General features: G+C 30.9%; 1 protein-coding gene across 4 annotated transcripts in view; it reads right to left on the reverse strand.

Annotated features, from left to right (window-relative positions):
• The window catches only part of LOC139481602 (transient receptor potential cation channel subfamily M member-like 2), a 45,943-nt gene that overhangs the window by 17,022 nt on the left and 15,198 nt on the right, over nucleotides 1-13,723 (reverse strand). For 3 of the 4 annotated variants that reach the window (XM_071265038.1, XM_071265035.1, XM_071265036.1), the window contains 11 exons: nucleotides 13,666-13,704; nucleotides 13,289-13,327; nucleotides 12,499-12,667; nucleotides 11,200-11,315; nucleotides 10,655-10,678; nucleotides 9,896-9,940; nucleotides 8,703-8,784; nucleotides 7,735-7,882; nucleotides 6,987-7,098; nucleotides 1,554-1,650; nucleotides 816-967 (listed from right to left, as the gene is read on the reverse strand). In XM_071265038.1, the coding sequence (XP_071121139.1) occupies nucleotides 816-967; nucleotides 1,554-1,650; nucleotides 6,987-7,098; nucleotides 7,735-7,882; nucleotides 8,703-8,784; nucleotides 9,896-9,940; nucleotides 10,655-10,678; nucleotides 11,200-11,315; nucleotides 12,499-12,667; nucleotides 13,289-13,327; nucleotides 13,666-13,704 (1,023 nt within the window). The remainder of the gene's footprint in view (nucleotides 1-815; nucleotides 968-1,553; nucleotides 1,651-6,986; nucleotides 7,099-7,734; nucleotides 7,883-8,702; nucleotides 8,785-9,895; nucleotides 9,941-10,654; nucleotides 10,679-11,199; nucleotides 11,316-12,498; nucleotides 12,668-13,288; nucleotides 13,328-13,665; nucleotides 13,705-13,723) is intronic. The other variant, XM_071265039.1, reaches the window with a different exon arrangement.

Below are 13,723 nucleotides of genomic sequence, written 5' to 3' on the forward strand. Positions count from 1 at the left end.
GTTAAATGTCATACTATTAGGCAAATTACTTAGTATATATATACATGAATTTAACATGAATCTCTCTTGTCATTAACATGAAAAATTACACGTGAGATTCACCACAAACTAGCTGTTACTTGCAATTCGCATGAACATTTTCTGTGGATTGAGGTCTACATGAATCTCACGTGGAATTTTAAAACAGTAATGGTATTTTTCATGATTTCAATTAAATATGACAATTAGGATGACATTTATATTACTTTATTTTTAAAAATCAACGGAATTTTACTTGCATAAAGTGACTGTGATATTCACATGAGTTTTACATGAGATTCACGTGATACTATTACATGTATTAACTGATTTCACATGAGTTCCACATACACGCTTGTTTGGGGTGAAATTCACATGAATTTAAATTCACTTGAAATTTTCCTGTGTAGGCAATCGCTTATTGATAACGAAGGTTCAGAATATACATGATACGGAGTAAACTTGCTATTAAACTTTATTAAATGAGTTTAATATTAGAAATTTAGTTTTCCTATACTATAACAGGAAAGCACGCAAAAGAGCGTTGGTAACTATTTACCAAAAAAAAAAACGTTGAACAGTATTCTATACTGTTTACTTGAGATAGACCAGCATGAGTTGAGGTAAGAAAAACTGACATATTTTTATTCGAAAAAATTGTTATTAGAGGTACATAAACAGCAACTTTTGTAAAAACATTATTATAAGATTTAAAAGGAAAAGAAATACCGAATATATTGAATATCAGGCAGATACTCTACAGATTTGACAGAATTAAAATATTAGGTGAAACATACTTCGTTTATTTTGTTTTCCCGACCATCTGCTTCATTTAAACTACAACCAGCAAACAATTCTCTGCTGGTCAAGCCATCAATGTTCGCTACATACTTTGAAATACAGTCTCCTCCGTGTAAAGAAAGGTATTCTGTTATCAGGATTCCTTCATCTTGAAGAGACACATGAATAAAAAGTTCTTCAATAAATAGAAAAGTGTGTATACTTTAAGGAACTATTACATGTCAATGTGAACACATGATTCCTTTGCTAGATGCTGTATGCTTCTGGTCAAAATCAAATGACAGTCAGATGTGAAGAAGAATGTTAAAAACAAAAAAACATGATTTGAAATATATCATTAGTACAAAGTGAACATAAGTAAAAATAAATGTCATTGTGATAACAATCCATATTTCTAATATTTAATGTACATGTATTAATCATTCTAGCAATGTATAGTCAGCTATAAAAGGTGCCCGGCATCAACATGATATAATTGGGAAACAATGCAAATAAGAAAAATAGCGGTCTTACTATATGTAGTACAAAAAAATATAAAAAACATGATGCAAAGACAACAACTGAATAGCATTCTTATGATTTAGGATAGAATGGGGCCAGGTAAAACATTAAAAATTTTAATCGACGACTTTTTATCAAAATAAAAATAAACAAGTTATTGACTGGAATTCCAAATAAAAAGCATACTTATGATTAAATAAAATTTTCCTTGATCATTGTATTAGATAGTATACCATGCTTTTCTTCAAAGGACCATGCTCTAGTTATTCCATCAGTTATTCTTTCCCATAGACTATCATGTTCGTCAACTTTGATGTCAAATATTGAAATCTGCAAATAAGCATTTTAAGATAAGGTGTAAATGACATTGTTTTTAGTGTCATATGACCATGGAAAGCCAAGTAGACGTTTCATTGTTAAAGGCCGTACGGTGATATATAGTTGTTAATTTTTGTGTCATTGGTTCTCTTGTGGGGAGTTGTCTTATTTGCAATCATACCACATCTTCTCTTTTATATTTTCGCACAGTCATTTGAAGATAGTCTTTTTGATACTTTAACATGAAAGTAATTATATGAAAGATAAAATATTGTGCAACCTTCAGCGGCAGTTTTTAAAGGTATATGCCTTATGCGAATGTTTGTTACAAGCGTCTAAAGAGAAATTACACATACTGAATATGATTTACTTCCGGAAAAGTGAGGAAAAGTATAAAAATAATGTACGAAATACATGTCAAACGTGACCAATCTACTTGGCGTCGGCTGTCCAAAACAAAGTTTCTAATTGCAATGTCCAAGTTCCTAAGTTGTTCTTGTTGTCTACATTTCTCACTTTTGTTTCTCTAGTTATTAATTGGAAACGCCATCTTATTTTTTGGTGATAACACAACATTTATTTACATTCATGATTCTCGAAATAATTTAATAAAGTATATATTTTGAATTTAAATCAATATAATTTTTGATATGATATAGTATCAGCAGAACTAACTGTTACATAAATGATAACATACATAAGAAAAAGTCTATAGGTTACCAGATACACAGAATAAAACATTGAGATATGTGAATATCAGCAAAACCTTAAGTAGTAAACAGCCCAATACTTGTAGAAAAATATTGGTAAGTACAAAAATGTACGTGTTTTTTTATACAATCTACATGCATTCGATGGGCCAACATTTTGTGATCAAATATGTCTGTTCGATTTCCCTCTAAAAGCATTATTTAACCTGTAATCACACATTAGGGATTTAGCATACAGATGTTACTTATGTTTTGCTTTCTGTTGTAAAATTATTCTTCTTGTACACCTGTAACCTCCCTTTTCGTTGATTTGAATGTTTTGCTTCGGTTTTCCTATTTCCGTGCTGATTTTGAAAACTGTGATTTGTCCTTTCACAATTTATCGTTTGTTTACACGGTGTTGCCATTTTGTGTACGACTTATGCTATTGAATATGCCTTTGAAATTTTAAAGGTTGGTATCGCATTGATCACGCGCACATTTTAGCATGTGTCATGTGTACTATTGTTTGTCTATTTATTTTCGATTTATGAGTTTGACTGTGACTCTGGTATCTGTTGTCCCTCTTTTTTTGCTTTGCACTTTTCCTTCACTCAACATTATTGCAAACCAATAAAATTAGAAAAAGAAGCATCAACTTTTTATCTCGAAATGTCAATATTGGACTAAGTATAACAGCTAATTGTATATTGTGCATGGTTTAATCGAACATGCAATGAAGATGTTGAACAAATCTATGAATAAAAAGATAAACTATGTGCGGAAAGGATTAAAATATGTTAGTTTTGATATACCTTTTGAATTATTTACTCATCACTTCGAATTCAGAAGTGATAAAAGTACATAGGAAACCAATAAATATCATATATAACCCCAACTTTTAATAGCAATTCTCTGTAACCACCAACCAAGTTGCGGCACGCATAGTCTTAGATTTTCTTGAAACTTGGTCTGTTGGTAGCTATCGATAAACTAACAAGAATTTTTTTTTATGCCCCCGTTGCCATGGTGCCTTCGATTTTGCCTCAAAAATGCATATTTTGATGATTAAAAATGACCCATTTCATGCAAACATTTCAAGTTTTATGAATATTTTGACTATATTCGATTAAAACATAACACTTTATGAGTAAGATGAAAGATACAATTTATTTCTGACAAAAGGGAAAGAAGGAGGCAGCACTGGTTCAAATAGTGGAATTTTCAATGTATTCAAAAAGGCAAATTATAGGCATTTTGCATGACATAGTTTTACACTTTTGCATCCACAACCAATTATACTAAAGTGATAAATGTAAATTATGACTGTTGCCTAGGATTAATTTATCATTAAAGGTTTGGGAAATAGGTTTCTAGGGTGGTTGCTATGGGAACATAAAAGTGTCATTTTTTGGTATTTTGAAGGAAAATTTTGACATACTTATTTGAATAGTTTAAAAACAGTGACAAATACAAAAAAATAATCACTTGGGACATGTTGTGCATTCAATGACTTGAAAGTTGACCTCAAGGTCAAAGGTTATTTATGACCTTGACTATGACCTTTGGTCTTTTTGTATTCAATTTTGTTAGAAATTTTATCAAACAAACCCCAAAGGTATTTAGAAAAAGTGTTTAGACAAAATTTTGCTTACATTTCGTTAGAAAGCAAAATGCCAGAGTTCAAGGTCATGTTAAAAGTTCTTAGCAACGACCCTTACTTGATATAAAAGTACCTAGCAACCATACATAGTTGGGTTCAGATTGATATTAACTATGATATACATCCTAATTAAAAGTTGAGGGGTCAATATTTTCAACATAAACTTTTCCATCCATTCTCATGTAATCAAAAAATGCATAGCAACCATCCTTGTATTGGTGCTTTACTAAAGTTGTAATTCATTCTTCCATTTAGACTCTCAAATTTCTTAAAAAACAGGTGTTGTGTTTCGTAAATAATTCACATACATGAGTTTACTCTGTTCTTAATCTTGAATCTTCAACGCATGTAAAAAAGTTATTATTATGTTTATAAAGGCATATAACTCCAAAACGATAAAGGTGACGCCACCCATTTTTCAAATTGATATGTATTATGTGGCAATAAGCATGGTATGCAAGTAAAGCAATATTTGGCTAAGGCAAACTAAAATAAGAGAACGGATACCAACTTTTGGGAAGTATGGACGGACGAACCTACAAACAGATGGAAGAGGGAACACTTATGCCACGTCTGCTTCAGCGGGGCATAAAAAGGTTAATATTCATCATTTCAGGCCAGACATTCCCTTGTAAATAGATAGTAGGAAGACCCTTTTACTCGGAATATTAAAGGTCCTTTCAGGGTTTTCTATTTATAACAATTTTTATGATCATGGACAATTTAAACTTGCATTTTATTTCTTTATGCTATTTCAGCCATGGACATTATAACCCTTATGATGATTGTGTCCAAATCTGGTCTGTGGAGAAGTCTGATTAAAAGATAAGTTTTCCAAAAATGTTACATTTTAGACACTTAAAAAAGTTTTCAAATATGGAAATAAATCAAATTTGCTATTACATTTCATTTTTAGAATGTTTTCAGTCTAAAATGGAAGTTGTCGAATTCATGTCTTGTCTCAACATTTGTATAAGTAAGTGCTCAATTTCTTAACGCTTGTTTCACTGTGTTGTCAAAGACGACTCATATTTATCTAACACACGCTTTCTACTTTCTTATAAATAGCGTCAGAGTTTACTTTTTAAGCAAATGTTATAACTCTATATTTTGGGACCAAAAGGGGTCCTGATTGGCCTAGTCTGTTCTACTAAATCTCAATTGGAACTGAGACTCTGTTAAAATAAATTTTACTTAACACACAACGTATTTAAAAAAAAAATTAATCTTCCACTGTTAATAAACAAAAATAGCAATGGATAGATGCAGGGTAGTTATATTAGTTTGGAAAGAGCATTTTATCTTTTGTGATGAGGATAATGGAAGTGAACGAAATGAATGTGATAGTTTCTTGATCAGAAAATAAATAATATTTGCCCAAAAAATGCTAAAAACAATTTTTTTTACATTTAGAAGCACATCTAAAACTATTTCAAATACAAAAACAGTGTGTACGCAATGAAAAAAAAAATTCGACGAAAAATATGAAATAATCAAGCCTTATAAGTTATAACGAATGAAAATGAATATATTGTCTATGCATAACTTCTTTGCTTGAAAGGCCAACTCCAACCTAAGTAAACTGGTGACAGGTCGATCTCTTAGCAGTTATACTCCTTTTCTCTTCTTCTTGTAGACAAAAATAATTTGTCTTTAAATAACATTTGGTTGTCTTCCGTAGAATTGTCTCATCAGACGACATCTTTTAAATTGTTGTATATATGTGTTATCAGTCTCATGAAATTAAATTTGCTATATTATTTACTTTTCATGACTAGACATGTGTTTAAATATAAAAATATTATTTTTTTCTATTTTTTGTCAAATGAAATCTAAAATAAACTGTTGCTGTGCAGTTTTTCTAAATAATAAATTGTTGGTATGCACTTTTTCAATATAAATCGATGGTTGCTAGGCATTTTCCTAATATCAATAAATGGTTGCTAGGCAGTTTTACACTTTAAATGAATGATTGTTTACAACTAATGTTATGACACCCTCTAGACCTTTGAAGTTAGGTCTATGTAATAGTTTATATAGTTCTGAATGAAAACATGTATGGTTGCTAGGTACATTTTTTTATCAAATAAGGTGGTTGCTAAGCACTTTTGACATGACCGTGAATCTTTATTTTTCATATGTTGATAAAAAAAATGGCTTAAAAACATCCTGATAATTTTCTCCATGTATAGTAGCCTCTTTCTATTATATTTCCTTTCAGAATTCAATTAATATACACAAGGTCAAAGGTCAAGGTCATCAATGACCTTGGACCTTTGGACAAATTCATGGTAATTTAATTGCCAATAGTTTGCACATCTTAGTCGTTCAATAATAATTACTTTTTGTAGATTATTTTAATAAAATGGCTTCATTTTAGAGGTAAAAGGCAAAAATGACACATTTTTGTTTCCATAGCAACCATCCTAGAACCTAATTTCCCAAACATTTTGTTACAATTTTTTTATTAGAAACATTGATACTTTTCATTCATAACCACAGGTTAAATGGAGGTGGATGAAAAAATGTCTAATCTGTTCATAAAAAATGTGTAAAATTTGAGTTCTGAACTATATTGAAAAATGACCTCTGCTTCTGCGGTTGTGACAATATTCAGTTAAAATACTTTTTTTATATATGACATCGCTATTTTGTTTTTTAAAATTCATGTTTCTAAAAAATATTTGCAAATATCATTAAATACAACTTAGTTTTGATTACGAATGACTGCAAAGTAGTTGTTTTTTTGGATGCTAAATTCCTCAAAATTTGCAGGAAATCTCATTCACTTGGTTGCCATGGCAACCATGACCTAGCAACATTTGGGTGGGCATTTTTCTTACTTTGTTACATGATCACATGTTTTTGGCTAAGTTTCATGAAAATCGGTGACTATGCGTGCCGGCCCCCTAAAAAAAATGGTTGGTGGTTACAGAGAATTGCTTTTAATTAGTCTTGCATTAAATTTCTATATATCATTGAACAGAATTATTTACCATCCAATCTTTTTCAATAATCATTTTGAAAACTTCCTGTACCTTGTCAAAAAGGCCTTTCGTGAAACGCCTATTTAACATTATTGGTAATTCCCTCTTCAGACTTGAAAAGCTGCAATATCAACAATTGGCTATTGTTTCATTTAGACATTTAATGGAAACAAAACACATTAATAAACTTGAAGTTAATAGTTTAAGATATGTGAAAATTGTCTTATTCTAAATAGTTCGTATTACATTATTCTAATAACAAGGATAATGAACCACAGCTGGGACACTTGTCATGCAAATTAAGATTATTTCTTTGATATGCGAGAGCTTATATAATCTCCTAATTAGGTTGTAACCTGTATTTAAAACATAAAAAAATGCAGAAAGATGTCAGCGTTTCGTTTAGAATATCATATTAGTTCATAGTATATGTATGTCTATCGCTATTTTGTGCATTTTTCTTTTGATCTTTTTTTGGGATAATTTTTCATATCATGCTTCTCGCTTGAGATGGAAAATTATCGCTCGAAACTAAGGAGGCAAGTGGCGTTGCTTATGAAATTGACACGAATTTGACACGAAATTGACAACTTCGTCATACACAAATGTAGTTAAAATAGCGATGAACAGACTGTCCTTTGTCATCTCAACGATAATCTATAAATATTGAAAAAACTTCAAGTATATGTTTATCATTATATCATTTGTATCAGATATGATTATTTGCTAGTACAGTTATAGGTGAAAAATAATATACTCTTCCAGGCATAAGGCGATCAAGTCAGCGGCTCCACCAGTTCCTTTTACAACCACTACTGACATATCATTATATATGGCTCTCACAACATGATCTAGTGTCTCTAAATCACCATTCAGCACCAATAAAGCGACTGGAACTCGAATATCTGTGTCAAGCCAAAAAAAAAACGATAACAAGAAAATCAACAGTATACTACACACAACTGTAGACTGAGCAACGCAATCTATACAGAGGTTGTAATTATATAAGGTTAAGCAGAACCCTATTTGATATAGGCAACCTTTGTACTACTCATGCGAGTCGAATTCGGTGCTTCTTTGTTACATCTGTTTGTTTTTATATTGTGATTAAGATTATACCACAATGTTAACTGCTGTACCCCTATCTTTGACAGTTTTACCTATGGTGTCTGTTTGTTTTGTTCAGGAATCGTTGACCATATAATGGAATTTGATACGACTATCATACATTTCAGGGATTTAGCTAGCTTTAAAACCAGTTTCAATACACCATTCTACATTTAAAAAAACCCAACATGTACCAATTCAGCAATTCATGACAGTTGTTATCAATTTGTTTGAGCTTCTGATTTTGCCATGCAATAAGGACGTTTCTTTTTGGATTTTCCTCGGAGTTCAGTAGTTTTTGTGATTTTACTTTTAACATTCGAAGAAAAAAGGTCGGGATTGTTGAACACAACAATTGAATTACTTCTGTCGTCAGCTGTGAAACCGATTTTCCGTATCTGTCAGACACCCTGTGATGGCGCCATTAAAGTTTCGAACTGTTGATCGCATATAGTGTACCATCGATCTACACTCAGGTTGTATTAGATACATTAGAAAAAATAAAATAATAAAAGTTAATTCTTTGTAACATTGACAGAAGCAGGATCCTTCTTTTATAAATGCTGAATTAGAAGAGGCTATTTTATGAAAAGCAAAATTGATGTAAACAAAACTTACTTGACAGCATTTTTGATCCTTTTACACTTTCTTGAAACGACACCTGGCCCTCTGTGTTGATATGCTTTTCGAGCTCCAGTAGCTGAAAGTTATTTTTACAATGATTCTATTACAACACTATTGACATAGCAACTTTGTTAAACCAATAACTGTATTGATAACTGTTAAAGATATAGTTGTAATAATACACCAATTTTGCTGCACCAGATAGAAATTCCTTCAGTAATTGTCGAGACTTAAAAATATGGACTTATCCAGCACATAGTAAAAAAAGAGCTTATAAACAATAATGGTGATTTAGAAAAACCGATCAGGGACACGGAAAAATATCCTTGCATGAGGGAGATAATAAATTTTTCACTTAAATAAACTATAAAAAATCGTCGTCAAATTTTTTATTACACAATCTGACAGTACCGACATACAGTACTTGCTCCTAAGATATTGAGTAATAGTCATCCAGCAATGATATCTACAATTTGGTAATAACAACATAATTATATAAACTTTAACAGATGCGCATTTCGAACATTTAATGTCTCATCCCTTTATCGCTCGAGGCTAAAGTTCGTAATTTAGCAAAAATAATGAATAGCTTAGTATCCAAAAATGACAAAAGATGACAGCTACGAGAAAAATGAAATGTGAGTAAACATTGAGTTGTCAAGAAAGAGACACTAATTATTTTGATATTTATCGATTCAAATAAACTGTATAAATTCACCAAAATAACAATTTAACAGGCAATTTAAATTCTCTCGCAAACAATGGCATACCCAATCTGGTGTGGTCCAGTTTATATGCTGAGTCAAAGAGAGTACGGTACACATTAATGATGATTAAAATTGTTTTCAACAATAATAACATAATGAAAGTAAAATGAACAGGACGTTATCACCTTATAAAGGATTTATTTGTCGTTAAACTAACCTGATATATTGGTCTAAATAAGTTACTATGGGAAAAACAAGTTAACGGCAAGTGAGTAGTGAATAGTGTAAATATAGTGTATGTCATTTCCTGTCTATCCTCTTAATGTTCTCTTAATTGTAGTTAAGTTTCTTGACGCACTCATTAGTTATAAATGTTTCATTTTCAATTTTAAATATATTATTGATAAAATGTACAATAACAGCGGGCTCAAAATCGAGAGTCGTTATAGTCATAATTAGTTTTGATTGAATTAGGCTTACATCGTTTAAATGATGGCTGGCATCACCTTCATACTGATCGTCATTCTGGAGGGAAAAAAACAAATATGTAAATTCATTTAAAATGTGTAAACAAATTTCATTAGGTACAGTATCAACTAGTTAGTCATTTAGCACGTTACCAAAAATATAAAACTTCAAGTCAAACTCTAAAACGGGAGGTTCATAAAATCAAATGGTATCAAACAGAAGTAGTGAACAACAACTGTTATAATCATTAATTGGCACAGGCATTTCCCGTAGCAAAATCTGATTATATTAACTCCCTGCTTGCATATACATTGTTTTAAGTTCTGTTATACTAAACAAAATAGGAAAGCAGCAAAACACGAATACAATTTTATCTATATGAGCAAAATCACTATGTGCCATATGCAATCAAAACATTTTAAACCCCACCACAATGTTCTGCATGTCACAAGTTAGGAGCCTCTGGCATTTGTTAGTCTTGTATGCTTTTTAATTTTAGTTTTTGTGTATAATACAGAGTTTAGTATGACGTCCATAATCACTGAACTAGTTTACATATTTGTTTCGGGCCAGCTGAAGGACACCTCTGGGTGCGGGAGTTTCTCGCTACATTGAAGCCTATTGGTGGCCTTCGGATGTTGTCTATGGTCGGGTTGTTGTCTCTTTCACACATTCCCCATTTCAATTCTCAATTTTATGAGTTAGAATTAACTATAAACAACTTCATGCTATCAAAACGTTTTGAATTAGAAAGTAATATAAACAACTCACTTTATTCTGGTCTTTAGGTCTGTCCTGATAGAAAGATTATGAGTTACTTTTACGATTAGTGAAGTTTTAAGCATAACGAATATAGTATTCTTGCCTTCTATATCATTTTTTATTCATAGTGTTTCTTTACATATCAAATTTATTATTTTGGTGGTCATATGACTATTTCGTCTACTGTAAGACTATTGATGCTGTGAAAAAACATGGTATGTCAAATTCAGAACCCAGCTATAGGAAAATATAACATAAATCTTTTATTTTCAATTAAGATAAAAAGCGTCAGGCCTTTTTACGTTATCTGCTAGTAGTGTGATTAGGATGGTATTTAAATTATTCTATGACTCTGTTGTAAGTTCGTAGATGGATGTTCATTATTTGATACACGTTAGTATTCGCTAGCGTATCTAGTATTTCTATGTTTGTTTATATGTTAAACCTTTGTCTGAATTGTTACTGAGGCAAATTATTTATGGAACTCATTTCTCTTTATATAATCCTTTACTCTTTAGTATGTGATTTGTATTAGTAATTATAATATAGCTTACAGAATAATTCACTGAGAAGTATCCATATTGTTGTGGTAAACCTTTAATATGACAACCCCTGCTAATAACACTTTGTACAAGATTTGTGTTTTTCTCTTGAAATAAAAATCCACATCCTATTCAAGAGAGATCATAATAAATGAAAGTTGGTTGTGAAATAAAACGAAAATGCAACACACACAGAAACGAACTATAAGATAACAATTGCTATTTTCCTGACTTGTTACAGGACATTTTAAGAAAAAAAATGGTGGATTTAACCTTGTTTTGTGGCTAGCCAAACCTCCCGCTTTTATGGCAATGTTATATATAAAATTAAAAGGACAACATTATATGACAGAACTACAATGCAAATAAATGGGACAAAAAGACCGAACAGCCTTTTATAACGACAGAAATGAACGAAAAGGAGGGTAAAACAAGGAGTACATATTTCTACTCGATTAGTTTTCGTATATTGTAAAGGGACAGCGGCTGTGTCAAGTTGTATTTGTTTGGCTTTATAAACATTTTGATATGAGCGTCACTGATGAGTCTTATGTAGACGAAACGCGCCTCTGGCGTACTAAATTATAATCCTGGTACCTATTTACACCACTGGATCGATGCCACTGCTGGTGGACGTTTCGTCCCCGATGGTTTACCAGCCCAGTAGTCAACACTTCGATGTTGACATGAAAATCAATAATGTGGTCATCTTTATAAATTTCCTGTTTACAAAATTTTTAATTTTTTGCAAAACTTAGGATTTTCTCATCCTAAATATAGATTACCTTAGCCATATTTGGCACAACTTTTTGAATTTTGGATCCTCAATGTTCTTCAACTTTGTACTTGTTTGCCTTTATAAATATTTTGATATTTTGAGTCTTATGTAGACGAAAAGCGCGTCTGACATACTAAATTATAATCCCGGTACCTTTGGTAACTATTTACCTTCTTTTCTGAGTAGAGTGTAAGTGAAGTTTTGTAATTGGAACACAATGAAATAAAATGTTAAATGAACGAAAGCAAAGTATATTGATTTTTTTTCTAACATATCCTGAATAACTAACAGAAATTATTTTTTAAATATAAACACTTGCTCTTTCCCATGTGCTCCCACAATATTTTCATTGATATGTAAATCACTCATGAGGATAAATATTCTTCTGTACAAGTATAGCGTGTATTTATCAATACCAACCTCATTAACATGTTAAACAGGTTTCTTTTCAATTAAATATGTTTGTGCCTTTTCAACATTAAATGTATATAAATTGTATTAAATCTATGTTTAAACTATCTTATGCATCTTACTTCCAGTATATCTTGCCACATGTTTAAGAGCTTTCTTTAATAATACATCATCAGCCCATTCATAAGTTGTTATACGCTCATTATAAGCACCTATTACAGATACAACTATTCGTGGCTCTCCAAATTTCTTCAAACATTCCCATTGTTCTGAAGAAAGGTTTGTTGATGGCTAAGGTAATAAAGAAGTAGACATAACATAAACTAGTAAAATAAGAATTAACATCTGATTTTTATAACGTCCTCTGTTATAAAACTTGAAACTTATAGGTTACACTCGACTCTCGATATTACTATGCACTGAGCCTTATCATATTTCATATCGTTAAATCTGACGGGTAAAACGTTTTTAAGATAAATCATTATAATCTAAGATAATACATTTATAAGATGTATTTCAGATAGGATAAATGATAAATAAGGTAGAGAATACAATCTTAATCCTACATGTCGTATATTTGAAAAACGAGATTCTGACTTAATAAATTTTAAAATACGTATATGGTCTGTTATATTATAATAGATGTGAAGTTTATGTAAATGTAAATGTAAAATTTTCTTTCTGACTGCTTTTCAGTTCTTCTAGTTTGTTGATATGTGAATGTATGATAGCGGACTTACACTAATAGAAACAAAATCAAAATAACTCTCAACGGTTTATCAACGTTTCAACTTTTGCATTGTCATCAACAGACAAATGGTCTCTGCATTATGAAAATTAAGATCAAATTTAAAACAGAAAGTGATCAATTATCACTTTCCTTTATCAAATAATACATGCGTACATCTTTACCTGTTCATCTCTCGCCGAGGACTGTTGCGGATGCATTAACTAAAACAGTTACATACCAAACTATATATTACAAGCATTTAATTTAATTACATAATGCAAAATGAATGTAACTATCTTAAAAATAACATATACTAGAGTCAAACATTTGAAAACAGTGTGAAATTAAGAAATCCTAATTAGTCTTTAATACTTAACAATTTGTAAAAGTAAGTTAACATTAGCAAAGAATCATTTTGAATAAATAATAAAAACAAAATTTAAATAAATGGCTCAAACAAAATTGAAAAAAAAATATTTTGAGAATATATAAATCCTTCACCATATATATAATCAAATAGCAACAAATATATATTCTATAGATATGAAATGATATTTACCTCCAATCTTGGTGCCTGTGGAGTTTCAGCCAACACTTTCTAAGGAAAATGATAAGAC

The sequence above is a fragment of the Mytilus edulis genome, chromosome 7 (assembly GCF_963676685.1).
Source record: "Mytilus edulis chromosome 7, xbMytEdul2.2, whole genome shotgun sequence".
NCBI lineage: Eukaryota > Metazoa > Mollusca > Bivalvia > Mytilida > Mytilidae > Mytilus > Mytilus edulis.